Source organism: Leucoraja erinacea, chromosome 12 (assembly GCF_028641065.1).
Source record: "Leucoraja erinacea ecotype New England chromosome 12, Leri_hhj_1, whole genome shotgun sequence".
Classification (NCBI taxonomy): domain Eukaryota; kingdom Metazoa; phylum Chordata; class Chondrichthyes; order Rajiformes; family Rajidae; genus Leucoraja; species Leucoraja erinaceus.
This window is the reverse complement of record NC_073388.1, coordinates 16,781,233-16,808,830: the sequence shown is the minus strand read 5'-3', so window position 1 is coordinate 16,808,830 and position 27,598 is coordinate 16,781,233. Positions and strand designations below refer to the sequence as shown.

The 27,598-nt window shown below is 40.6% G+C and overlaps 1 protein-coding gene across 1 annotated transcript; it reads left to right on the top strand.

The window, feature by feature from the left end:
- The first annotated feature begins 3,766 nt into the window (after window positions 1–3,766).
- LOC129702097 (P2Y purinoceptor 4-like) lies at window positions 3,767–27,598 on the top strand. Its single transcript, XM_055643651.1, has 2 exons — window positions 3,767–5,473; window positions 24,090–27,598. The coding sequence occupies exon 2, from the start codon at window positions 24,118–24,120 to the stop codon at window positions 25,270–25,272; it is 1,155 nt and encodes a 384-aa protein (XP_055499626.1). The 5' UTR covers window positions 3,767–5,473; window positions 24,090–24,117; the 3' UTR covers window positions 25,273–27,598.

Sequence of the window (27,598 nt, the reverse complement as noted above, 5' to 3'; positions counted from 1 at the left end):
TTCAAGTTACTGAATCAGGCCATGGTAGAACCAGTCAGTAAGGTCTCCACCTGTAGAAGCTCGATAGAATATTAAGCAAAATGCTGAATATTGATAAATTACGACTCAAACTCTTTATTCTTTATTTGTCACGACCGCCTTCATGTTGGACGTGTTCTGAAAATTCTTCATCATAAGATTATGCCATCTGTTTGTATTGAAAGCTTCAAGGTTGATGGTACCTTAATTGTAAAGACAACAGCCTTTCATTTGATCAGAGTGACCATTTAATCAGAGCTTCAGAATTGTGAACCAATTTCATGTATGTTACTTCCTACCGGCAGTGAACCCAGATTTATTTTTTTGCAATTGAAAACTTTCTTCTTATGGTAAAGCTTTGAGGAGGGCAACTAACAATAGTATAGCTTACTGATCACAAAGTTCACTGATCAGAGCACCGGAGAGGTGATACAATGTGTGTGGAAGGTGCCTCAGAAACGGCTTTGTGTGAGGTGGCAGCAGGTCACTGGCCTGCTGTAAAACCTGTCACAACTCAGCAAAGAGCAGGTACAGGTTCTGAAGAAGGGTTTCGGCCCGAAACGTCGCCTATTTCCTTCGCTCCATAGATGCTGCTGTACCCGCTGAGTTTCTCCAGCATTTTTGTGTACCTAAAGAGCAGGTACAGTTCTGTTTCCTTCTCTTGTAGTTAGACAGAGGGATGCAAGCAGAAGCCTCCACGTGGCGGATCTCGGGCAATGCTGACGACAGAAACTGTATACACAGTGACTGACTGAAGTAGCCAATTCTGCAAACCTGGTATTTCATCCCAAAGTTTCCTATTATACAGGAAAGGAAAAAAAAACACCTAACTTCCAGTCTACTCCCAATATTTGGAAGGAATGGACAGATGACATTTCAATAGATAACAGACAATAGGTGCAGGACTCGGCCATTCAGGCCTTTGAGCCTGCACCACCATGCACTGTGATCATGGCTGACCAAAACTGCACACAATACTCCAGGTGTGGACTCACCAGTACAATTGCAGAAGGACCTCTTTGCTCCTATACTTAACTCCTCTTGATATAAAGGCCAACATGCCAGTAGCTTTCTTCACTGCCTGCTGTACTTGCATGCTTTCAGTGACTGATGAACAAGGACACCCAGATCTTGTTGTACTTCCCCTTTTCCCAACGACGCCATTTAGATAGTAATCTGCCATCCTGTTTTTGATACCAAAGTGGATAACCTCACATTTATCCACATTAAATTTCATCTGCCATGCATCTGCCCACTCCCCCAACTTGTCCAAGTCACCCTGCATTCTCATAGCATCCTCCTCACAGTTCACACTGTCACCCAGCTTTGTGTCATCTGCAAATTTGCTAATGTTACTCCAAATCCCTTCATCTAAATCATTAATGTATATTGTAAATAGCTGCGTTCCCAGCACAGAGCCTTGCAGTACACCACATGCCTGCCATTCTGAAAGTGACCCATTAATCCCTACTCTTTGTTTCCTGTCTGCCAACCAATTTCTATCCATGTCAGTACCCTACCCTCAATACCATGTGCTCTAATTTTGCCCACTAGTCTCCTTTGTGGGACCTTATCAAAGGCTTTCATTTTCCTAGTTACAGCCTCAAAATATTCCAAACAATAGTCAAGCACGATTGCCCCTTAAATCCATGCCGACTCGGACCGACCCTTTTACTCCTATTCAAATGTGTCGCCATTTCATCTTTTATAATTGACTCCAGCATCTTCCCCACCACCGATGTCAGGCTAACTGGTCTATAATTCCGTTTTCTCTCTCCCTCCTTTCTTAAAAAGTGGGATAACATTAGCTACCCTCCAATCCAGAGGGAGTTTGCTTTGTTAGTTTACTTTGTTTACTTTGTTAGTAGGTAAATTGAATTATGCATTTTGCTTTGGTTTGTCATTCCTGTATTTCCGTGAAGCTGACCTTGGTGTGAAACTTTACTCGGTGCAGATAAAATATGCCATAATTTCTAAACCTCAGCTTTTGATTGGAAGCGCCATTGACCAGCCTTAGATTGAAATCAAAACAAGTAATAAAACTTCAGAAGGAGCCCAGCTAGTAGTTTTGGTGTGCAGAACACTTTTTCTCCTTCCTCTAAATTAATTGGCCGAAGTCCAACTATTATTACACTAGCTAGCAAACTGCAAATCACTAATTCCTCTTTATTTACTCTTTTGAAAGTTGCTTCTGTTGGGCGCAATTTAGATCTGGACAACATACCAGGTCCACTCTGCTGCGGGACTAATTAACAGCCAGCCAGCATAATTTGCTTCTTATTCAATGTGGACGTGATATCTGTTTTATGGAATTACAGTATTATCAATGAAGGCATCTAGGACTCGCAGTTATTTCACTTCTCTTATCAAGAGACAAAGCTGCCTGGTGAGTATGGTATTCAATGTGCTTGTTCCTTTTTTTTATGATTAGTATGGAACTAATTTAAACCATTCTCGACCAAATAAGTGAGCATCCCACATACGAAAGGGAAAGAAAGACATTACAAAACTCTTTGGAGCAAAGAATTACTGCTAAATGTGGTTATGAAATGAGTCAAAGACACAACAGTAAGTTTGTTTCACAATGTAAAGAGATAAAAGACCAATGAACCTGGAAGGGTGACGTTGATTTGCCCATTTTGAGAGTTTGAGAACTTCTTTGGTCTTCATTGAATTGTGCCATTGAATCGGATGTACTTCTGAGACGGTAGACCTATTCTTTATTTAATATTTTATCTGAAAGATAGCTTCTTTGATGGTTTTGTATTCTTTCCTTACTCTGATGTGCTTCAATATTATTTGTATAAATGCTTTAAAATGTTTTCAGAAGGTGATCACTGTATGAGAGACCAAAGGCAGTGTCAAATTGCTGAGTTGGGATTGAGGTTAGCTAAATTCAGAGTGTGATTGATAATATTCTGTGTGAATATTTCTGTGGACACATTGGGGTTCAGCACCAGTTATCTGGCTCTGGCAGCATCAAAGACATGTGAAATTCTTATAAGCCAGTCGAATTGAAAATCTCAATATTTAAGAAATGAATAAAAATGGATTCCATGTTACAGTTTCCTTGTTGCTATTTGAAAAAAGTAAATTAATTTCAATGTAATTCCTTCATAACAAGGAAGGAAAATAATATGTTTGATAGAAAACAGCAAATGCCCAAATTAATTTTGTTAACACATTCTGCAGTTTGCCTGAATCACATTTAGACTGAATCTAACTAAAAAGTTACTGCTGTAAACTATCGCCAAACTAATTCCACAGAGGCCCTTACTGTTTTTGCTGTGGTGAATTTGTGATTAGTGAGGTTTTGAAGTGCAAATCAATTGGAATTCTGTATAAGAACTCAACATTTATCAATAATTTATATAGATTGCTATCAGTAATTTATCCTGAAATTTATTTTCTGGAAGTTCCTTTGCTTTGATCTGTATTACTTAGCATTGCTCGTTCACATTGGAGAAAAGTCAGTAATATCAACTAACGAACAATTATTTACAGCTGTTTAACTCGAAAAATGACACATTTTTTAAAGCAGCATTCTTTATAGTGGCTTCCTTTGCTGAGACAGACTTTCTTAGAGAAACATACAGAAAAATATACAAACCCCAACATTTAAACATTTGTACTATCAATTGAAACAAGGAAATGGCAGAACAGTAAAATTAGTACTTTGGTTCTGTCTTCACTAAGGAAAACACAAATAATTTCCCAGAAATACTAGGGGACCGATGATCTCGTGGTAGGGAGGAACTGAAGGGAATCCACATTAGTCAGGAAATGGTGTTAGGTAAACTGTTGGGACTGAAGGCAGATATATGCCCTGGGCCTGCTGGTCTGCATCCCAGAGTACTCAAAGAGGTGACCCTAGAAATTGTGGGTACATTAGTGATCATTTTTGAATCTTCTCTCAAGTCTGGATCAGTTCCTGTGAACTGGAGGACAGCCAATGTAACTGCACATTTGAAGAAAGGAGGGAGAGAGAAAATGGGGAATTATAGACCAGTTAGCCTTACATCGGTAGTGGGGAAGATGCTTGAGTTGATTATTAAAGATATTAGCGCAGCGCATTTGGAAAGCAGTGACAAGGTCGGTCAAAGTCAGAATGGATTTATGAAGGGGAAATCATGCTTGATTAATCTTCTGGAATTTTTTGAGGATTGAACAAGTAGAATGGATAAAAGAGAGCCAGTGGATGTGGTGTATCTGGACTTTCAAAAAACCTTAGACAAGGTCCCACACAAGAGATTAATGTGCAAAATTAGAGCACATGGTATTGGGGGTAGGGTATTGAAATGGATAGAGATCTTCTCTCCTTCTCCCCAGAGATGCTGCCTGTCCCACTGAGTTACTCCAGCATTTTGTGTCTGCCTTGGATAGAGAACTGGTTGGCAGGCAGGAAGTAAAGAATTAGGAATTAACGGGTCTTTTCCAGAGTGACAGGCAATGACCAGTGGGGTGCCGCAAATATATACAATATATATTAACGATTTAGATGAGGGAATTTGAGGAAGGACATTATTGCTATTGAGGGAGTAGGTTCACCAGGTTAATTCCCGTGATGGCGGGACTGACATATGATGAAAGAATGGGCCGACTGGGCTTGTATTCACTGAAATTTAGAAGGGATCTTAAAGGATTGGACAGGCTAGATGCAGAAAAAATGTGCTCCAAAAATGGGAAATTTTCTCCGTCATTGTTCTCGGTACGTTTTGCATGGCGAGTGACTTCATTATGTGGGTGTCTGACAGGGGAAATATATTATCTATGCAAGTTCAATTATTGCAGTAATGTTACACTTGAGGAAAAGTTGTTTACTTTGCACATAATGCTGAAAGAAACCATGTTATGTAATCAAATATCTGAGCTTTGCCTCCCTGACACTGACAGTTTCTACCTCCCCGACACTGCCAGTTTCCTTTGTTAGTAGGTAAATTGGATTATGCATTTTGCTCTGGTTTGTCATTCCTGTATTTCTGTGAAGCTGACCTTTGTGTGAAACTTTACTCGGTGCAGACAGAAGAAGTCATACTTTTTAAACCTCAGCTTTTGATTGGAAGAGCCATTGACCAGCCTTAGATTGAAATTGAAACGTAAGTAATAAAACTTCAGAAGGAGCCCAGCGTGTAGTTGTAGTGGGCAGAACACTTTTTCTCCTTCCTCTAAATTAATTGGTTGGAGTCCAACTATTTTTATATCAACTAGCAAACTGCAAATCACTAATTCCTCTTTTATTTTACTCTTCTGAAAGTTGCTTCTGTTGGGTGCAATATAGATCTGGACAACATACTTTCGGTTCACTTTGCTGTTGGACTAATTAACAGCCAGCCAGCAAAATTTGCTTCTAATTCAATGTGGACATGATATCTGTTTTATGGAATTACAGCATTATCAGTGACGGCTTCTAGGACTCGCAGTTACATCACTTCTCTTATCAAGTGACAGCTGCCTGGTGAGTATGGTATTCAATGTGCTTGTTTCTTTTTTATGATTAGAGATGTACTAATTTAAACCATTCTCAATCAATAAGTGAGCACCCCACATACGAAAGAGAAAGAAAGACATAGCAAAACTTTTTTGAGCAAAGAATTGCTAAATATAGTCATGAAATAAGTTAAAGGCACAACAGTGAGTTTGTCTCACAATGTAATGAAGTATAAGACCAATGAATCTGGAAAGGTGATCTGTTGATTTGCCTAGTTTGAGAGTTTGAGAACTTCTTATGTCTTCACTGAATTGTGCCTTTGAATCAGACATGTACTTCTGAGACGGTAGACTTATTACTGATTTAATCTTTTATCTGAAAGGTAGCTTCTTTGAGTGTCTGGTATTCTTTCCTTACTCTGATGTGCTTGAATATTATTTGTATAAATGCTTTAAATTTTTTTCAGAAGGTGATCACTGTAAATTTCACTGATGACTATGATAGACCGAAAGCAGTGTCAAATTGCAGAGTTGGGATTGAGGTTAGCTAAATTCAGGATGTGTTTAATAATATTCTGTGGGAATATATCTATGGACACATTGGGGTTCAGCATCAGTTATCTGGCGCTGGCAGCATCAAAGACATGTGAAATTCTTAATAAGCTAGTTGAATTGAAAATCTCAATACTTAAGAAATGAATAAAAATGGATTCCTTGTTACTGATTGAAAATTTCAATTAATTTTGATATAATTCCATCATAACAAGGTAAAAGTAATTTGTTTGATAGAAAACAGAAAATGTCCAAACCAATTTTGTTGACACATTCTGCAGTTTCCCTGAATCACATTTACACTGATTATAACAAAAAAGTTGCTGCCGTGAACTATTGCCAAACTGATTCCATATAGACCCTAAATGGCACATCCCACTTAGGCAATCTTTTATGTGACTTCAGAAGAGTATGGGGTCACCCCATAGTCGCCACATGTTCGCTGGTGTTTACTGGGATGTCGCCTGCATGGTCGTGAGTAGTTTCCTCAGTTTTGCAACAAGTCATAACGTCATTCTGGTCGCCGCTAATTTTTCAACATTAGCGGCGACATCTGTTTTGACCCCATGGATCGTAGCTTGTAATCTTGTGACATAGGTGGTAGCAGGTCGCCAGGATGACGTAGGTTGTCGCAGGTGACGTAGGTTATCGCTGGTGCTGACCGCGGTGAATTCCATTGGCGACTACCTACATCAACCTACGTCAACCATCTTCAGTTGTCTTCAGCTGTCGCCGACAGGGTCGTTGCTTGTCGTAGCTTGTCGTGGATGGACGTAGGTTGACTTTGGTTGTCGTAGGTTGTCACCTGTGTGGTTGTAGGTGGACGTCCTAATGGGTCGCCGATTGTCTGTAGCTTGCCGTAGCTTGACGTTGACTAGGTGGTAAGTTGTTGTAGCTTATCGTAGACATTGTCGTAGGACGGTCGACTATGACAGTTGCCGGCAGTTGCCTAAAAAATTGCCGAAGTGGGACAGGCCGTTACTATTTTTGCTGTGGTGAATTTGTGATTAGTGAGGTTTTGAAGTGCAAATCAATTGGACTTCTGTATAAGAACTCAACATTTATCAATAATTTATATAGATTGCTGTCAGCAATTTATCCTGAAATTTATTTTCTGGAAGTTCATTTGCTTTGATGTTATCATAGCTCGTTTGCATTGGAGAAAAGTCAGTAATATCAACTAACAAATAATTATTTACAGCTATTTAACTTGAAAAATAACTTACATTTTTAAAGCAGCATTCTTTATAGTGGCTTCCTGAGACAGACTATTTCCTATCGAAACATACAGAAAAATATACAAACCCTTACATTGAAACCTTTGTACTATCAATTGAAACAATGAAATGGCAGACCAGTTAAATTAGTACTTTGGTTCTATCTTCACTAAGAAAAACACAAACAATTTCCCTGAAATATTAGGGGACCGAGGATCTTGTGGTAAAGAGGAACTGAAGGGAATCCACATTAGACAGGAAATGGTGTTGGGTAAACTGTTGGGACTGAAGGCAGATAAATCCCCAGGACCTGATGATCTGCATCCCAGAGTACTCAAGGAGGTGGCCCTAGAACTTGTGGATACATTGGTGATCATTTTCGAATATTCTCTCGACTCTGGATCAGTTCCTGTGGACTGGGGGGTAGCCAATGTAACTCCACTTTTTAAGAAAAGAGGGAGAGAGAAAATGGGGAATTATGGACCAATTAGCCTGACATCAGTAGTGGGGAAGACGCTTGAGTTGAGGGGAAATCATGCTTAATTAATCTTCTGGGATTTTTTGAGGGTGTAGCAAGTAGAATGGATAAAGGGAGAGCCAGTGGATGTGGTGTATCTGGACTTTGATAATGTCCCACACAGGAGATTAGTGTGCAAAATGAGAGCACATGGTATTGTGGGTAGGGAATTGACATGGATAGAAAACTGGTTGGCAGACAGGAAGCAAAGAGTCGGAATTAACGGGTCCTTTTTTAAATGGCAGGCAATGACTAGTGGGGTTCCGCAAGGCTCAGTGCTGGGACCCCAGTTATTTACGATATATATTAGCGATGAGGGAATTAAATGTGACTTCTCCAAGTTTGCAGAAGACACAAAGTCCAGTGGCAGTGTGAGCTGTAAGGAGGATACTATGAGGTTGCAGGGTGACGGATAGGTTGGGTGAGTGGACAGATGCATGGCAGATGCAGTATAATGTGGATAAATGTAAGGTTATCACTTTGGTGGCAAGAACAAGAAGGCAGATTATTATCTGAATGGTGTCAGATTAGGAAAAGGGGAAGTGCATCGAGATCTGTGTGTGCTTGTGCATAAGTCACTGGAGTATTGTGTGCAATTTTGGTCATATTCTTTTAGCAGAGGAAACTTGAACAGGTGATGGCTCCCAAAAGGCAGACTCGCAGGGGTAGGGCACAATCCTTCAAAAAGCCTGCCATGCATGTGTTGCACACCCAGGAGGAGGAGTGGCAGTAGGACATGCCACAGGAGTTGATAGCCCTGCATGAGCGACCCCTGGAAGAGGAGAACAGGGAGGTAGTCAATGTCCCCACCACCACCCCTCCATCCTTCACTGCCACATTTGAAGGCAGCAAAAGTGTAAAGGTTTTAAATGCAGACAAATCCTCCTCTTGCAGCACATTCATCAGGTGATCATACTATCCAAGCCTCAATCTTCTTTGCAAGAGGGGCTTCACCCTCTTGTGCTTCCTCTTCACCCTTGTCCTTTCCCTTCTGCCTTTCTTGAAAGGCTGATGAAGCAAAAAGGCTGCTGCTGACAGCAGTAGATGTACTTTTTGTCACATCCACCTAACTAGTTCCTTCCCTGCTCGCATGGTTCAGAATGATTTTAAAAAACAACCTGGGTGGCTTTTATTGTTAGAAACAAAATCCATTCATGACATAATTTTATCATGTGATCATCTGAGCTGTAACCAGTCAACGCTGGTCGTTGTTGGTTTTCAGTTTGGTTGTTTGAGGTCGAAGGGGTTGTAGTTCAATAGCTGAACAATTTAACAGAGACCATCCTCAAGTAAAACGTGCATGGTCGAAGCCAGTCTTTAACATAGTCGACAGAGGTCGCTGTAGGTTGAAGGAGGTTTTCTTCATAGTCGAGTAAGGTTTTCAACATATGCTTGGGAGGTGGTAGGAGATTGCAGGTCACCTCAACCTTGATTTTTTTTGGGTGGCGGGCAAGATCACCAGAGGTTGCTGTTTAGGTCTCCTTAGTGGGACAGGCCCTTGAGATTTAGTTCTTAGGTCTAATGGAATCAAGGGATATAGGGAAAAAGCAGGAACGGGGTACTGATTTTAGATGATCAGCCATGATCATATTGAATGACAGTGCTGGTTCGAAGGACTAAATGGCCGACTCCTGCACCTGTTTTTCTATGTTTCTTTGTTTCTTATTCCTTAAAGCATATGCAACCAATATTTCTTAACCAAATGTGTTATAGGAGCTGTAATTGTTTTATTGCAGGCACATACAACCACTGAATAATGTAACAAAATAAATTTGCCACAATCAATATCCAAACATTCACAGCCGAATGAACATTAGACTTAAGTCAAAGTGTGCAGATATCTGCAGTAGTCATTGGTGTTCCAGTACAAAATACTGCACCATTTATTCATCACAATATCATTGCATAGAACTTCATTCTGAACCCTGCGAAAGGCACACAACTCCCGATGTCTTACATAGCTCCTTTGCATCATCTCCTTTCATCATTATCATCATACTCATAATCATACTTTATTAGCCAAGCATGTTTTGCAACATACGAGGAATTTGATTTGCCATAGTCATACCAATAATTGGTATCATTGTTTTAAATGTAGAAACAGATGTTGGTTTGCACAAAAGGACAATAAGCGTGGGAGTAGCTCAGTGGGTCAGCCAGCATCTCTAGAGAACATGGATAGGTGACCTTTTGGGGTAGGACATTTCTTCAGGCTGTTGCCTGTTTTAAATGCCTATGAGGAACCTAATTGGGCCTCTGTACTTTTATGTATTGGCTACCAGCTCTTATTGGTTAAAATCCTGCAGGTGTGCTTCAAAGTTTCTGGTATGCTGTGTAACTCTTTATCAAGGTTTCCTATGTTTGTTTTTCTTCCATTAACTCACTATCTCTGCAAAAGAAATGATAAGAATAAGAGCTAAACTATAATCACTTAACCTGCTAGTAAATCTAATGAAATAATTTGACATGATCAAGTTCAACATGGGCTGTGGCTCCGATTGGCATCCATGCTAATACCTGGCTACACATAGTTGCTGTAGTACCTGTACTCACAGGATCAACTTACTGGAATGCTCCACTCCTTGGGAATGTGGGAGGAGATGTAGATAAATATTTTTCATTTAATTTCACTGTGGAAAAGGAGTAGTAGTTCGAGATTTCAGGGAGAGGTACACTGGGGTGCTAGGACAAATTGTCATAAAAAGGAAGGAGCTATTAGATATCTCAAGGAACTAAAAGTGAATACATTTACTGGGCCTGATCAGATGTTTCCCAGGCTGCTATGAGATGTGAGGAAGGAGACTGCCGACGATTGCACTAAATCTAATGGGTACTTCCTATCTGCATGAGTCTCCCATGTAGGGCATCACCAAATGTGTTACTGAAGTCAATCTGGACCATAATTACTACACTTTTTGCCTCATCCTTGCAAAATTCAGTCACGTTAGTTAGACAGGTTATCTCCATAACACACCCATATTCACTCTCCCTGCTCAACCATCGCCTCTTGAATTGAAGGACAGTTCTGTCCCTCAGAATTTGTTATAATAATTTCCCTATCATTTATGCTACACTAAATAGCCTGTAATTACTTGGATTATCCCTGCTGCTCGTGAATAAAAGTTTCCACATACTCTCTCCATATATAAGAGGACGGAGTTGACAAAAATGGATCAAGCACAATTAATTAATTGGCAAATAAACCCATATGCAACTAGAGAGAGACATTAAAAAGTGAAATAACAAGAGGTCACAGCCAACATGTTCTAGTATCGGGTGAAAGGTAAGGCCACCAAGTTCAAGGACAGTTTGGTAAATTGGATCCAAAACTATCTTTACGATAAAAAACACCAGCAGTTATTGAGGGGCTGCTTTTCTGGATGAAGACCTGTGACCAGTGGTGAAAAAACTAAGATAGATGCTGGGACTCTTAATGTTTATGATATACATTGACATATAACAATTACAGCACGGAAACAGGCCATCTCGGCCCTACAAGTCCATGCCGAACAAATTTTTTTTCCCCTTAGTCCCACCTGCCTGCACTCGTACCATAACCCTCCATTCCCTTCTCATCTTGGACGTGAATATAAGAGCTATAATAAATACAAACATTGGTGATATTGTTGATTGTGAGTAAGTTTATTCTAAGGCTAAGCCTTGACATGGATTAACCGGAGAAACGGGCAGAGCAACGGCAAATAAAAATGAATCCAGGCAAGTGCAAGGTGATGCAATTTTGGGAGGAGAAACAAGGGTGAAACATACACAAATGGTACAGCCCCAGAGAGTGTTCATGAATAGAAGGTCCTTGGTGTACAAGTCCAAGGATCTCTGAAAGTAGCAGCACCGATGGATAAAATGGTGAAGAAAGAATGTGGATATTTATTCTCATAGAATATAAAAGCTGGGACGTCGTGATGCAACTTCATGAAACATTGGTTAGGCACACATGGATTACACCTGCACACCTGCAGTTCTGGTCGACACACTAAAGGAATGATGTATTTGCACCCGAGAGGAGCTTCACCAGGATGCTGCTGGAACTGGAGCACTTTAGTTATAAAACCAACTTGATAGGCTGAGTTGATTCTCCCTGTTAAATCCTTGGTACAGTAAATAAAAAATATGAGGTGGATAGATAGGGTAGATAGTAAAAATCTTCTTCCTACGGTGAGTGTTTTCAAGACAAGCAAATATTAGCATTAAGTTAATAAGTATGCAGGAAGTTTAGAGGGGATCTGAGGGGGGAATTTGTTAATGCAGAGGGTGGTTGACATCTGGAATGTGTGGCCTGAAGTGATGGTGAAGGCAGAACCACTCTTGACATTCAAGAAGCACCTAGACAAGTACTTGGATCACCGTGGCATAGAAGATTATGGACCTAACATGTGGAAATGGGATTTCTGTAGATAGATACGATGAATGGCATGGATGTAGTAAGCTGAAGGGTCTATTTCTGTTCTGTATATTTCTGTGGCTCTGACATAGGGCAATGAGCGAAGATTGTATTTGCAATTGGAAGCCTGTGAGCAATGGTGTACTTCAGAGATTGGTACTGGGGCCAGTACACGCATTAATGATTTGATGCGAATGTAGGAGGTACTGAGGTTTAGGTTTATCATTGTCACATATACCAAGGTGCAGTGAAAATCTTTTGTTTATCATGCTATCCATGCAAATCAGATAATACATCCATAAATACAATCAAGCCTAATCAAATACAAAAGGTAGAACAAAGGGGAGATACAGTGCAGAATATAGTTCTCGGCATTGTAATGCACCAGTTCCACAGACAAAGTATTTTGTCCACAATGAGGTAAAGGTGAATCAGACAGTACTCTAGCTTATGGAAGAACTGTTCAGAAGTCTGATAACAGAGATGAAAGAGCTATTCGTCTGGTGGTGCATATCTTCAAGCACCTTCTGCCCAACAGGAGCAGGGAGAAGAAGGAATGATTGGCATGGGACGAGTCTTTAATTATGTTGGCTGCTTTTCCCAGGCAGTGTGATGTAAATGGAGTCCATGATGCGAAGTGTGTAGTTTGTGTGATGGACTGTGTAATCCCCAAACTCTCTGTCATTCTTTGTGGTCTTGGGCAAGCTGTTCCCAAACTAAGCTGTTTAACAAAAAATTGCAGATGCTGGAAAAATTGAAGGTAGACAAAAATGCTGGAGAAACTCAACGGGTCAGGCAGCATCTATGGAGCGAAGGAATAGTTGAAGTTTCGGATCGAGACCCCACTTCAGTCTGAAGAAGGGTCTCAACCCGAAATGTCAGCTATTCCTTTGCTCCATAGATGCTGCCTCACCTGCTGAGTTTCCCCAGCATTTACGTCTATCCAAACCAAGCTGTGCTGCATCCTGGCAATATGCTTTCTATGGTACACATGTAGAAGCTTGTAAGACTCACTGGAGACATGCTGGATTTCCTCAGTCTCCTCAAACAGTGGAAAAGTTGGTGTGCCTTCTTAGCTGTTGCTTTAAAGTGGTTGGTCCACAACTAGTCATTGGTAATATTAGCACCAAGCTCTCAGCCACTTTGGCACCATTGTTGCCGACTAGGGCATACACTCCACCATGCATCCTGAAATTGACAACTAGCTCCTTCGTCTTGCTGACATTGAGAGAAAGGTTGTTGTCCTGACAACATGTTAATAAGTTCTCTATTTCCTTCATACTCCATTTCTTCATAAGACAAAATCATCAGTTTTCCATAGCTACAGGTATCATATCGCTCTGCACAGACTTGATATAATTCATTCATTTTACTGAATAATCATCCTAACTACGTGTAATTAAAATAATGGAATATATACTGCTTCCAGTCATTAATGAATATTATGTAGCAATTTATTATTATTATTATTATGACTAGCTTGAAAAGTCTTTAAAATGTATGGGAGAATTTGCATAAATTTAGATTTCTGTAAGTCAGATCATTTACAAGCAGGGGAGTGTGTGTGTTTGAAGACTGTTGCCAAAATGCATTTAAAAGATAGCTTAGAAATGTATTCCCACTTTGCCTTCCTGTCCGAGTATTGTGCTCTGCCTCTACTGACAGATTGGTTCCATTGACTTCAGTGGAATCAATTACTGAGCCAGACAGTAATGTCCTGAAGTGACTATATGTTGCATTTACAACTACAGATTGAGATAAATGTATTGATAGCAATGTTACAAAATTTTGAGATTTAAAAAATCAAGCCTGCAATTTACCCCATCAGATAAAGCATAAAAATAAGTTTAATTTGACATCTAATTTGCTTTCATATCTTCAGTATTAAAAATGTTATGGCCATTTTTATACTCGGAAATTAGCATCTTGTTCCCTATTGCTTTTCCATTGACTTAACACACAAGCTGTGATTGAGGACAGTCAAAAGCCCATAACTTTCTTAAAAATTAAGATAACTGAATTAATTTTTTAGTTATTATAGATTGAAGCATTCTGAAACTAATATAAAGTATCTTAATTGGATGACCTGAAATTAAAGCATATAATTGGTCAATTGCCTAATTGTAGTTAATTACAAAATTGACCGTTGTGACAGAAATAGTAATAAACACCTAGACTGCCTTGAAAATTCAAAAATGCGATATTCTCAACTTTAACATTATTGTATTATATGCTGTAAGTCAGTAACAGATAGGTAAACAGATAGGTAAATAAATTACAATTTCTTGCAATAGACCAAATCTTTATGGAGAAGATCAGTTGCTAGCTGGTACATTGGCATATCATAATCAGTAGCATCATCACACTCCTCAGATTGTAACCAATAAGCAACTCTGTTTTTCCTCAATTTTTCAATTTTGGCATTGTAAACTACAAGTTTTTGCTCTTCAAACCACGCATGACATGCCTTTCTGCCCACTACTTTCCCATTAAGAATGTCCTGTAGATTCCATTTCTTAAGAAAAGGATATTTTTTTTAAATAGCCTAAGTATCCAAATAACAAACTAATCCCATTCACACAAGAATTCACAATATAACATAATTTTTAAATCACACTGTCACAAATTTATATGCCAGATGGAAGGAATTTAATGTTTAATTCCCATAAATTAATCTAGAAACATCCACTCAATATAATCAAAATTATTATTTTTTTGCACAATACATGGGACTAAAACTGATATTTAGTATGAAAGTATTGACTATGGATAGAAAATAAATCAAAATATAAATGATTTACTTATGACTTGATGGTCCAAATAAAAGAGTATTTAAATCATCTTGCGAGTGGGTTTTTCTGGAACGCAATTGATTGGAACGTTGCATTTGCGGTGAATTTGAACTCCATATCGGCAGGAAAAACACTGCCGGTTCGTATGGGACCCAAATCACATTTTCGCAACATTTTCGTAAAATTAGATTAAAATTAGATCGATTTTTCTTCAGCAGCAAGCAGCCCGAGGAAATCTACCTCTGACAGGCAGTAGAAAACTGGATTTTAATCCCGCTCTCCCTCTCAAAGGCGCCAAAGTCACGCACACAGCCAGTGGCAGAACTGCAGTGCCACTGAAGTCTTATAACATTGCTATTATTGATGGCAAGGCTAATTCTGAAGGTTGTTTCCATTTTCCAACTTGCTTCTCTTTTCAGCTGGACATCTTTGCCATATGGTCAAAATCATAAATGGAGTAAATGAGTAATAATAATGAGGAAGTCGATAAAGAATATTTGCTGTGTGAAATGCTGTGAAATTTATGAAAAACATTGAAAAATTAACTTCCTGAATTTCTCACACTTTATATTCACTTTCGATTTCAGGTTCGATTTCAGCAATGCATTGATCAAAATTTCCATCCCTGTGCTTGTGAGAGTCCTGTTCTTAATGTACAAATATAGAGCATTTCTCTTGGAATTGTGAGGAGGAATAGGGACTGATATATCTCATTAGCCACAAATAGGGACTGATATATCCCAATAGACAATAGGTGCAGGAGTAGGCCATTCGGCCCTCCGAGCCAGCACCGCCATTCAATGTGATCATGGCTGATCATCCCCAATTAGTACCCCATTCCCACCCTCTCCCTATATCCCCTGACTTTGCTATCTTTAAGAGCCCTATCCAGCTCTCTCTTGAAAGTATCCAGAGAACCGGCCTCCACCGCCCTCTAACCATATAACATATAACAATTACAGCACTGAAACAGGCCATCTCGGCCCTACAGGTCCGTGCCGAACAACTTTTTTTTCCCTTAGTCCCACCTGCCTGCACTCATACCATAACCCTCCATTCCCTTCTCATCCATATGCCTATCCAATTTATTTTTAAATTATACCAATGAACCTGCCTCCACCACTTCCACTGGAAGCTCATTCCACACCGCTACCACTCTCTGAGTAAAGAAGTTCCCCCTCATATTACCCCTAAACTTCTGTCCCTTAATTCTGAAGTCATGTCCTCTTGTTTGAATCTTCCCTATTCTCAAAGGGAAAAGCTTGCCCACATCAACTCTGTCTATCCCTCTCATCATTTTAAAGACCTATATCAAGTCCCCCCTTAACCTTCTGCACTCCAGAGAATAAAGACCTAACTTATTCAACCTGATCCTGAGTCTATAGAACATTGGAAAATTATTACCAATGCATCCACGATTTCTAGAGCCACTTCCTTAAGTACCCTGGGATGCAGACCACCAGGCCCTGGGGATTTATCAGCCTTCAGTCCCATCAGTCTACCCAACATCATTTCCTGCCTAATGTGGATTTCCTTCAGTTCCACCGTCACCCCAGATCCTCTGGCCACTACTATATCAGGAAGATTGTTTGTGTCCTCCTTAGTGAAGATGCATCCAAAGCACCTGTTCAACTCATCTGCCATTTCCTTGTTCCACATAATAAATTCAACTTTTTCGGCCTTCAAGGGTCCAACTTTGGTCTTAACTAATTTTTTCCTCTTCACATACCTAAAGAAGCTTTTACTATCCTCCTTTATATTCTTGGCTAGCTTACCTTCGTACCTCATCTTTTCTCCCCGTATTGTCTTTTTAGTTATCTTCTGTTGCTCTTTAAACATTACCCAATCCTCTTGCTTCCCACTCATCTTTGCTACGTTGCACTTCATCTCTTTTATTTTTACACTGTCCCTGACGTCCCTTGTCAGCCACGGTCGCCCCTTACTCCCCTTGGAATCTTTCTTCCTCCTAGGAATGAACTGATCCTGCACCTTCTGCATTATCCTAGAAATACCTGCCATTGTTGTTCCACTGTCATCTCTGCTAGGGTATTGTTACAGTCAACTTTGGCCAGCTCCTCCCTCATGGCCCCATAGTCCCCTTTATTCAACTGTAACAGTGACATCTCTGATATACCCTTCTCCCTCTCCAATTGTAGATTAAACCTGACCATATTATGGTCACTGCTTCCTAATGGCTCATTATCCTCGAGGTCCTTTATCAAATCCAGTTCATTACATAACACTAAATCCAGAATTGCCTTCTCCCTGGTAGGCTCCAATACAAGCTGCTCTAAGAATCCATTACGAAGGCACTCTACAAAGTCCCTTTCTTGGGGTCCAGTAACAACCTGATTTTCCCAGTCTACCTGCATGTTCAAATCTCCCGTAACAGCCCCAGCATTACTTTTGCTACATGCCAATTTTAACTCCTGATTCAACTTGCACCCTATGTCCTGGCTACTGTTTGGGGGCCTGTAGATCAGTCCCATTAGGGTATTTTAACCCTTACAATTCCTTAGTCCTATCTATACTGACTCCACATCTCCTGTTTCAATGTGACCCCTTGAAAGGGGCTGAATTTCATTCCTCACCAACAAAGCTACCCCACTACCTCTGCCCACCTGTCTGGCTTTTCGATAGGAGTGAATAACCTTGGATATTCAGTTCCCAGCCCAGGCCCTCTTGCAGCCACGTCTCTGTAATTTCCACAACATCATACTTGCCAATTTCTAACTGAACCTCAAGCTCGACCACTTTATTTATTATACTTCTCGCATTCATATACAACACTTTGACCTCCATATTCACGTATACTCCATATTCGGCTTACAATTGGCCCTGACTTTATTCTTTTATTGCTTCTCGAACTTTCCTTCCCATTAATTCGAGAATCTTTTCTAATTGGTCCTGTACTCACTTCCCCTTCCACTCCATCTTTATACTCCCAATTTGTCAATTCCCCCCCCCCACTATTTAGTTTAAACCCACACGTGTAGCCCTAGCAAACCTGCCTGCCAGAATGTCGGTCCCCCTCCAGTTAAGGTGTAACCCGTCCCTTTTGTGCATGTCATCTCTACCCCAGAAGAGATCCCAGTGGTCTCTAAATCTAAATCCTTGTTCCCTGCACCAGCCCCTCAGTCACACATTCAGAGCCCCTATCTCTGTTCCTGTCCTCACTAGCACGAGGTACTGGAAGCAATCCAGAGATAACTGCCCTAAAAGTCCTGCTTTTAAGTCTTCATCCTAACTCTCTGAACTCACGTTGGTGAACCTCCTTCCTCTTCTTCCCATTAGCCACAAGGAAGGGATTCAAGGAAGTTGCAAAATAATTGCAAAAATCATTTGGCGCTGATTTCACATTTGATAGTTGGATATATCAGTAACCCATGAAGGTCCTATGGAGGCAAATATGGCTTGCACCAATACATATCTTTCTCACTCAGTTAACATTAAAAAATAGATTCAAAAGTAGATTAGGAATCGGAAAGCTGGCATCATTAACAGCTACAATACTTACGCAGAAAACAATTTTGAAATAATAGGGTTGTGTTTAATTATTATAAAGTTCTGAATGCTCTTACAAAAAAGGAATTTGAGGGTGTGGTGCAAACATTTTATAGACATTTACAATAGCTGAATACCTTTGCTGTGACAGGAAACATAATGTTCATAGATCTATTGAATTGCATCCAATGAAATAAAACTGTTTATCCATGAGTCAGTTTGTAGGCTTAGGCAAAAGCCTTGTCCATCAATGATTGATTGGAAATGAAGATTAAAAACCAACATGTGCTGAAAGTCAGAATTAAAATCAACAACATTTGGAAACACTCAGCAGACATTATCCGTGGAAAGAGAAGCAAGTGTAAGGTCAGAGATCTGTTGCCACAACTGGGAAAGTGAAAAAACAAGTTATAGAGAAACAGTGTAGAAACAGGCCCTTCGGCCCACTGAGTCCATGCCAACCACGGTCACCTACACACTAGGGACAATTTGCAGAAGCCAATTAACCTACAAACTTGTACATCTTTGGAGCATGGGAGGAAACCGCAGTACCCGGAGAAAACCCACACGGTCACAGAGAGAAAGAACTCCATACAGACAGCATCCATAGTCAGGATCAAACCCAGGTCTTTGGTGCTGTAAGGCAGCAGCTCTACTGCTGCACCACTGGGCCATCTAATTTTGTTATAGTGAAGGCAGGGGTGTGAGTTGGGGATGAATGAAGCCATGGATGAACAGCGAGGTCAGGCTACTGCTGAAAGCACGGGACACCGCTTTCAGGTCAGGCGATGCTCGAGCCTACAGTTCATCCAGGGCTAACCTGAAGAGGGGCATCAGGAAGGCCAAGCACTGCCATAAGCTCAGGATTGAGGAGCACTTCAACAACAACTCCGACCCCCGACGCATGTGGCAAGGCATCCAGGCCATCACGGACTACAGACCCTCCAACATCACCCCCACATCCAGCGACGCCTCCTTCCTTGAGGAGCTTAACCACTTCTATGGCTGCTTTGACAGGGACAATCTAGAGACAGCCATCAAGGCTGTGCTACCTGCCGATCACCAACCCCTCACACTCACCCCCTACGACGTGTACGTGGCACTGAGTAGGACTAATGCACGTAAGGCTGCTGGCCCTGACGGCATCCCCGGGCGCGTGCTCAGGGCCTGTGCTGCGCAGCTGACAGACGTCTGGACTGACATCTTCAACCTGTCACTTGCCCAAGCAGTTGTCCCCACTTGCCTTAAAGCCACCTCCATCGTGCCAGTGCCAAAACACTCCACTGCGGTAAGCCTCAACGACTTCCGCCCAGTTGCACTTACCCCCATCATCACCAAGTGCTTCGAGCGGCTGGTCCTGGCACACCTCAAAAGCTGCCTGCCCCCCACACTGGATCCCTATCAGTTTGCCTACCGCAAGAACAGGAGTACGGAGGATGCCATCTCAACGGCACTTCACTCCGCCCTCTCCCACCTCGACAACAGAGACACTTACGTAAGAATGCTGTTCATCGATTACAGCTCAGCATTCAACACCATTATTCCATCAAAACTGATCACCAAACTCGGTAACCTGGGCATCGACCCCTCCCTCTGCAACTGGATACTGGACTTTCTAACCAACAGACCCCAGTCTGTGAGGTTAGACAAGCACACCTCTTCAACCCTCACCCTGAACACCGGCGTTCCTCAGGGCTGTGTGCTGAGCCCCCTCCTCTACTCCCTCTTCACCTATGACTGCACACCTGTACATGGTACTAACACCATCATCAAGTATGCAGATGATACAACGGTGATTGGCCTCATCAGCAACAACGATGAGCTGGCCTACAGGGAGGAGGTCCAGCACTTAGCAGCATGGTGCGCTGACAACAACCTGGCCCTTAACTCCAAGAAGACCAAGGAGCTCATTGTAGACTTCAGGAAGTCCAGAGGCGGCACGCACACCCCCATCCACATTAACGGGACGGAGGTGGAACGTGTTTCTAGCTTCAGGTTCCTGGGAGTCAACATCTCCGATGACCTCTCTTGGACCCACAATACCTCTACTCTGATCAAGAAGGCTCATCAGCGTCTCTTCTTCCTGAGGAGACTGAAGAAGGTCCATCTGTCTCCTCAGATCCTGGTGAACTTCTACCGCTGCACCATCGAGAGCATCCTTACCAACTGCATCACAGTATGGTATGGCAACTGCTCTGTCTCCGACCGGAAGGCATTGCAGAGGGTGGTGAAAATTGCCCAACGCATCACCGGTTCCACGCTCCCCTCCATTGAGTCTGTCCAAAGCAAGCGCTGTCTGTGGAGGGCGCTCAGCATCGCCAAGGACTGCTCTCACCCCAACCATGGACTGTTTACCCTCCTACCATCCGGGAGGCGCTACAGGTCTCTCCGTTGCCGAACCAGCAGGTCGAGGAACAGCTTCTTCCCGGCGGCTGTCACTCTACTCAACAACATACCTCGGTGACTGCCAATCACCACCCCCCGGACACTTATTATTATTTATTCAAAATCGTTTGCTATGTCGCTCTTCAAGGGAGATGCTAAATGCATTTTGTTGTCTCTGTACTGTACACTGACAATGACAATTAAATTGAATCTGAATCTGAATCTGGATCTGAATTTCGTGTGGATAAATTGCTGACAAAACCATTTGTTTGTGAGATTATCGAGGGCAGTCGAAGAAAGAAACAAGAAACCAAAAGTCTTGTAAAAGCTGTGAATTACATGTAAAGATATACAAAATACCCATTAGATGCGGCATTATAAATGGAGATTGAGAACTGAATTAATATTAAAATATATGAATCAGAACTAGCCAGTGTTGCTACAAACAGGGAAGCAAGTTATCTGAAATAGTTCAATTTCATATTCAAAATAATAATGGGCAGCACAGTGGCACAGCTGATAGAGAATGCTGCCTCACAATGCCAGAGTCCTAGGTTTGATCCCAACCTCTACAGCTGTCTATGTGGAAGTTTGCATGTTCACTCTGTGTCCGTATGGGTTTCCTCCAGGAGTTCCAATTTCCTCCCACATTCCAAAGTGTGCAGGTTTGTAGATGAATTGGCCTCTGTAAATTCATACGCAATGACCACGAGCAGGTTTTTATTCATGGCCTCCTAGTACATGAGATGCTGGCAATGAGGATTTTACAATATTCAGTTAACAGGTGGTTCTCATGCAGTCTTATTTACCTTGCTTTGGATTAATATTTACAAACAATTAATTTGTCCAAAGCTTTAAGCCTAAGAGTAATATATTTTATAAACATACACTCCCCCTCCTCAATTATACCAATAAAATTCACAACATGCAGTGTATGAGCATTTTACAGCCCTATTGCAGCACATGCCTTATCATGTGGCGCAGAACTCAGACCTAACTTGATTTTTTTTCTTATGAAGTTATGAGGTACATTAACTTTGACACTTATTTCAAGGCTAAGCATAAAATTAACTGATTTCTGTACATGTTTGTATTCTGCATAATTTAAACCGTCAGTTGAACATCTTTCTACCGTTCACATTGGAATAATGTTGTACTCACCCATCTAACAATTAAAACAGCAAACAATGGCTCATATTTTGCAAGGATTGGGCATCACTCAGAATGCTCTTAAAGTTAAGTGTGTTTTCACATGCTTAGGTTTTAATATTTTGTCCTCAAAGTTGTTGGAAGTGAAAATTGATAATGAGAACCAGAATGACAGGGCATTTTGATGAATTTTCTGACTAATACAATAAATAAGATATCTCTAATAAATTTGTAAAGTAAGCAAATTAAGAGGAGAGTACATCAGTATGGGTGAATCGGGTAGTGAATGAAAAATAATTTGAAGAAAAGAAAGATTAAACTAAGAGTGAGAAGAGAAAGAAAAATAAGGAAACGGTATGAAATAAATTAAATATTTTTTTCAAAACCTCGAACACCAATTTATAAATTGAAGAATGGTGACCGCATTTTTTATTATTCTCTTTCTGGGCAAAGTACTTCAATTGGCTGACCATAAAAAAAAACCTTTCTATTAAAATAAGATTTTTATTACTAGTCTTTTTGGTGAATGTGATTGAAAATTAATGTAGTAATGAAGTAATTCCATTAAAGTCATGGCAAAGTTAAAGGTGAGATCATGTTTCTGAAGCCAGTTGTAGAATAGCAAATCGATAATAAAGTGTGATTCATTTCAATGTATGGTACATGTCTTTCTCACCTAAAACGTTGACAGTTTTGTACATGAATAATGGTGTCAGACTGGTGCAGATGCTGGAAACGAGCAAAAAACTGATAAATGTCCTAGCCTCATTAGGGCTCCCAAACTGCTCACCTCACGCTTGTGACGATTAAACTCTACCTGACATTTTTCAGTACAGTTCACTAACACCTGCAACTTTTACACCATCCTCTTGCAAAATACATAGGGACTGGCATGATGTAAGATGTCAACTTACCACTAGTTTCTCGTGAGAAAGTTGGGTTCAGGATGAAATATTGGTCTTGCTGGCCATGCCCACATCCTTTAGAGAGCAAAACTCTAATGACATATTGACAGAGTGGATTTCATTTGTTTGCAGGATTTATCATTTATGTGTCTTTGGATGCAAAAGTATAAACATGTCACACTTCATTGATTATCTTAATGCTGCTTTAGTCCTGATCAACATCTGTCACACAAACATATGCCTCTACATTTCATTCTCACGGTACCTTTATTTGTTCCTTGTCTATTTGAGGTATGGCGTACTATAGAAGAAAACGATCATCACATGTATATTTCCATTATGCCACATAACCTTAATCTTTGAGACACTCTGTTTGAAAAGCAATTGGGTGTGCCAAGCAAATGGCACCATAGTAACTAACTAAGCTACAGAAAATATTTGTTTTTGTTGAATCAGACATAAGAAATAGTGGACTATATATGTGATCTCAAAGCAATAAAAAATCTGAAATATGCTTAAAACATCTGACAACAATGTAAAAATTGAAGGGATATCTTACAGTATTCTCACCTAACAGAAGGCCAAATATTCCTCCAGAGTTTCTAATCACACAAGATGAATTTAGATTTTCAAGGAATCTGAAGGAGAAAATAAGTAGGGTCATATCTCACTCTCCACTCTCCTCACCTCCACTCTCCTCACCTCCACATTGGATGCATCAGATGGATCAAGTGTGGAGTACCCTGTTGAAGTATTTCACTCATATTGAAGCTGTACCCAACATTGGGCCCGAGAGAAAGGGCTGGCTGTCCGCACACACCTTTCTTGCAGTCTGACTTCTGGCTGTCCATCACGGTTGCAGTCTCAGATCTGCCTACAATTGCAATGAATCCCCAGATACACTCAGTTCCTCTTGACATGAAATTTGCCATTGTGTATGCCAGCGACAGTGCAACACAGCACCCACTAGTATCATAGCCAGTTCTATAATCAACCTCTAAATTAAATTGTGACCCAACACACATGTCTGAATTAAGTTAGATATAGCAACTCTTACCAACAGCATTTCCATGTATGTCAAACACATCGATCTGCTATAAGATTGAGTTTTAAAACCTCTTAGTGTATGGGGTGTACTTATTTCTACTGCAAGATTCATATGGAATTTGATACCATTATATTCCATGCAAGGGATTTCTGAGCATTGCTTATTCTTTATTCCAGGTTTGTCTTTAACGTTGAAGAGTTTTGAATGGCAGCGAGAATACTTCTGAACTATCATCCGCGCTCTACTGATTCAACAACCTCAATCACAAGACCTCCTGAATATGAGTCCCTAAAAACAGCTTCTGGTAATGCTAGTGGCTCTGGTGGTAACAATTACAGTTGTCATTTTAATGAGGAGTTCAAATTCATCTTATTGCCAGTGTCCTATGGAACAGTGTGTGTGCTGGGCCTAATTCTTAATACAACAGCACTTTGGATGTTTGTGTGTAAGATGAGGCCATGGACTGCCAGTATAATCTACATGTTTAACCTGGCCATATCAGATCTTCTATATGTGTTATCTCTGCCACTCCTTACATATTACTATGCCAATCGTAACGATTGGCCATTTGGGGTAGTCCTTTGTAAATTAACCCGCTTCCTCTTTTATGCCAACCTGTACTCCAGCATCCTTTTTCTTACCTGCATCAGTGTCCACAGGTACCTGGGTGTGTGCTACCCCATTCAATCACTCATGTGGATGAAAGCGAGACGTGCCTGGACTGTGAGTATGCTGGTCTGGATATCTGTCATCATCTGCCTCATCCCCAATTTAATGTTTGTCACAACAAGCAAACGAGGTGATGACATACTCTGTCACGACACAACCCGCAGGGAGGATTTTCCACGGTACGTTTTGTACAGTTCTGCCATTATGGTGATTCTTTTTGTTATTCCCTTCTTCACCATTACCGTCTGTTACAGCTTGATGGCCAGAAAGTTGAGCAAAGCACATGGATCCAACTACAGCACAGCCTCATCCATTGTCAAGAACAAGGCCATTAAACTTATTATCATCGTGTTGCTGGTCTTTTTTCTGTGTTTTGTACCTTTCCACATCACAAGAACAATGTATTACACCTTCCGGGTACTCAAGAAGAACTGCCATGCACTTAATATTGTGAATTTCACATATAAAATCACAAGACCACTGGCCAGCATCAACTGCTGCATTGACCCTATTTTGTACTTCCTGGCTGGAGACAATTATCGAGGAAAATTTGTGCATGCTACATGGAGACGAAAAGCTCGCGTTCAACGATCAGTTCCAAACAAAATGCGTGAGCGCAAATTTCCCAAGCAATCAGTGGTCAAAAGTGCCTCTGTCTATTCTGTCACCTTGGACCAGGGATCTGTTTAAGTTAAGGGCCTGTCCCAGTTGGACGACCTAATCCACGAGTTTAGAAGACCCTAGAAGACTTAAAAAAAATGTCCAGGTCGTGTTGACTCGCTGAAGTAAAAGACCACCTACCACCTCCTACAACTATGTCTACGACCTCCTACGACTATGTCTATGACCTCCTAAGACCCCGCTCGACCTCAGTCTTCCACACCTAAGACCAACTACGACTAGCTTCGAGTGGAAATGATTACATGATAAAATGGTCATGTTTGCATTTTTTTTCTCAGGCCAGTTACCGACCAACGACTACCTACGACTACCTACGAATATCTACGACTACCATCACAACCTACTACCACCTACCTACGACCTACTTATGAGTAAAAAGTATCAATTTTTTCCATGCCGACCATTTTTTTACATGTGGACATTTTTTATCAGGCTGGAAAAAACGCCGCAACCTACTTGAGGCCACGAGTACGCGGAGACCACTCACGAGCATGAGGAAGAGTTACGAAGACCTCCTACGTCCTCGTGGCGACCATGCTGCGAGTATGAGTCAAGGGCAAACTCGGCAGAGTTCGCCAATTAGGTCGTGAAAGTGAGACAGAGGCTTTACAGTGTCAAGTTTCACTTATTTTTTAGTTCAGTGATCCATTCAGATAGAATCATATTATTGGTTCAGAGGATCTGCCAAAGCATAGTGATAGATTTTGGGCAGAACTGATATCCACATTGAAACAATGACTGCCCAAACCCACCTTGCTAACTTAGGCGGCCAGTGACTGTCGTAACCAGACAGTACACTGTGCAGCTGAGAAAAGGAAATCAGTGGCATTGGGAGTCCTTTGTGAGACTTGTATCCTACATTTGAACCAATTCCTTGCATATCTGGGCTGCTTTGCCCAATTGACATGGAATCCAAAATATGAAAAGGCTGGAAGAAAATGCAAATGAAATTGAATGAAAGCACATATCTTCAGTCATTACCCTCTTTTAGGGGAAACAATTATTTTTTCTATTTCACCCTTTGAGAATATTTTTTCTGTTAATGGTGTAATATTAAATGCAGTGTTTCAAGGTTACAGCAATGCCTAAAATATTTTAATTAAGTATTGTGTTAAGATTTGCACCATATTTTGGTACATATTTCAAACTATATTTGGATTCATATCTTGTGATATTTATTTAGATTGTTAAGTTAGACTTTTGTACTTTAGAACACCTGATTCAGTTATTTATTTATGTGCTTATAGCATGGTATTTTATTTTGCAATTGACTTGTTTGCTTTACGAATATGAAATAATCATTCGTAAGTGGAGTAAAATCAATAAAAATACTTTGTGTCTGCCATTTTACCATTGCAAAAATGAAATCTGGTGGCCTGTTTAAGAAATCTGATGCACAGCAATTGGATGCTACTGTATGGAGCTATTTCCATTCCCTGAAATTCTACTGCCGGAATAAGACCATTAACTCTAGATGTCTAATCAGGCCAAATTCTTGCTAGGTCAAAGACAGTATAAACCTGAAGCTGAGCTGGATCTTTGTCATTCAATCATTATGGCCTATATTTGCACTGAGCACAATATTGAAATTAGATCATTATCTTACCTGATATAAAATTTATAGGGAAAGAATTATCTGTGAAGTGTTTGTTGATTGTTTGAGGCTAACACGACCTTCCAGAAACATAGAAACATAGAAAATAGGTGCAGGAGTAGGCCATTTGGCCCTTCGAGCATGCACCGCTATTCAATATGATCATGGCTGATCATCCAACTCAGTATCCCATACCTGCCTTCTCTTCATACCCCCTGATTCCTTTAGCCACAAGGGCCACATCTAACTCCCTCTTAAATATAGCAAGTAGTAATATAGAAACTAATATAGAAATTGCTACTCAACAACGTACCTCGGTACTCAACAACGTACCTCGGTGACTGCCAATCACCACCCCCTCCCCCCGGACACTTATTATTATTTATTCAAATCATTTGCTATGTCGCTCTTCCAGGGAGATACTAAATGCATTTCGTTGTGTCTGTACTGTACACTGACAATGACAATTAAAATTGAATCTGAATCTGAGAAAGTAGTAATATAGAAACAAGAATAGTAATATAGAAACTGTACTTCTCAAAATTATGTAACGATGTTATTCAGAGTGGCTACGTAGCTTCACTTTATAATTTTGAAAGAAAATGGATAATGTTTCTAGACATTCAGCTCATGCTGTAAATGATCATTAATGTGGGTCTTAAAGATAATTGCTATTAGGAATTTCGGTTGAGCAAAAGCATTGATACAATATTGATCTTGTGTAGTAGAGTAGAGGCTCTT

What these genes read in the sequence shown, in the direction of transcription:
- LOC129702097 (XM_055643651.1), top strand. Translation starts at nt 24,118, where the DNA reads ATGGCAGCGAGAATACTTCTGAACTATCATCCGCGCTCTACTGATTCA.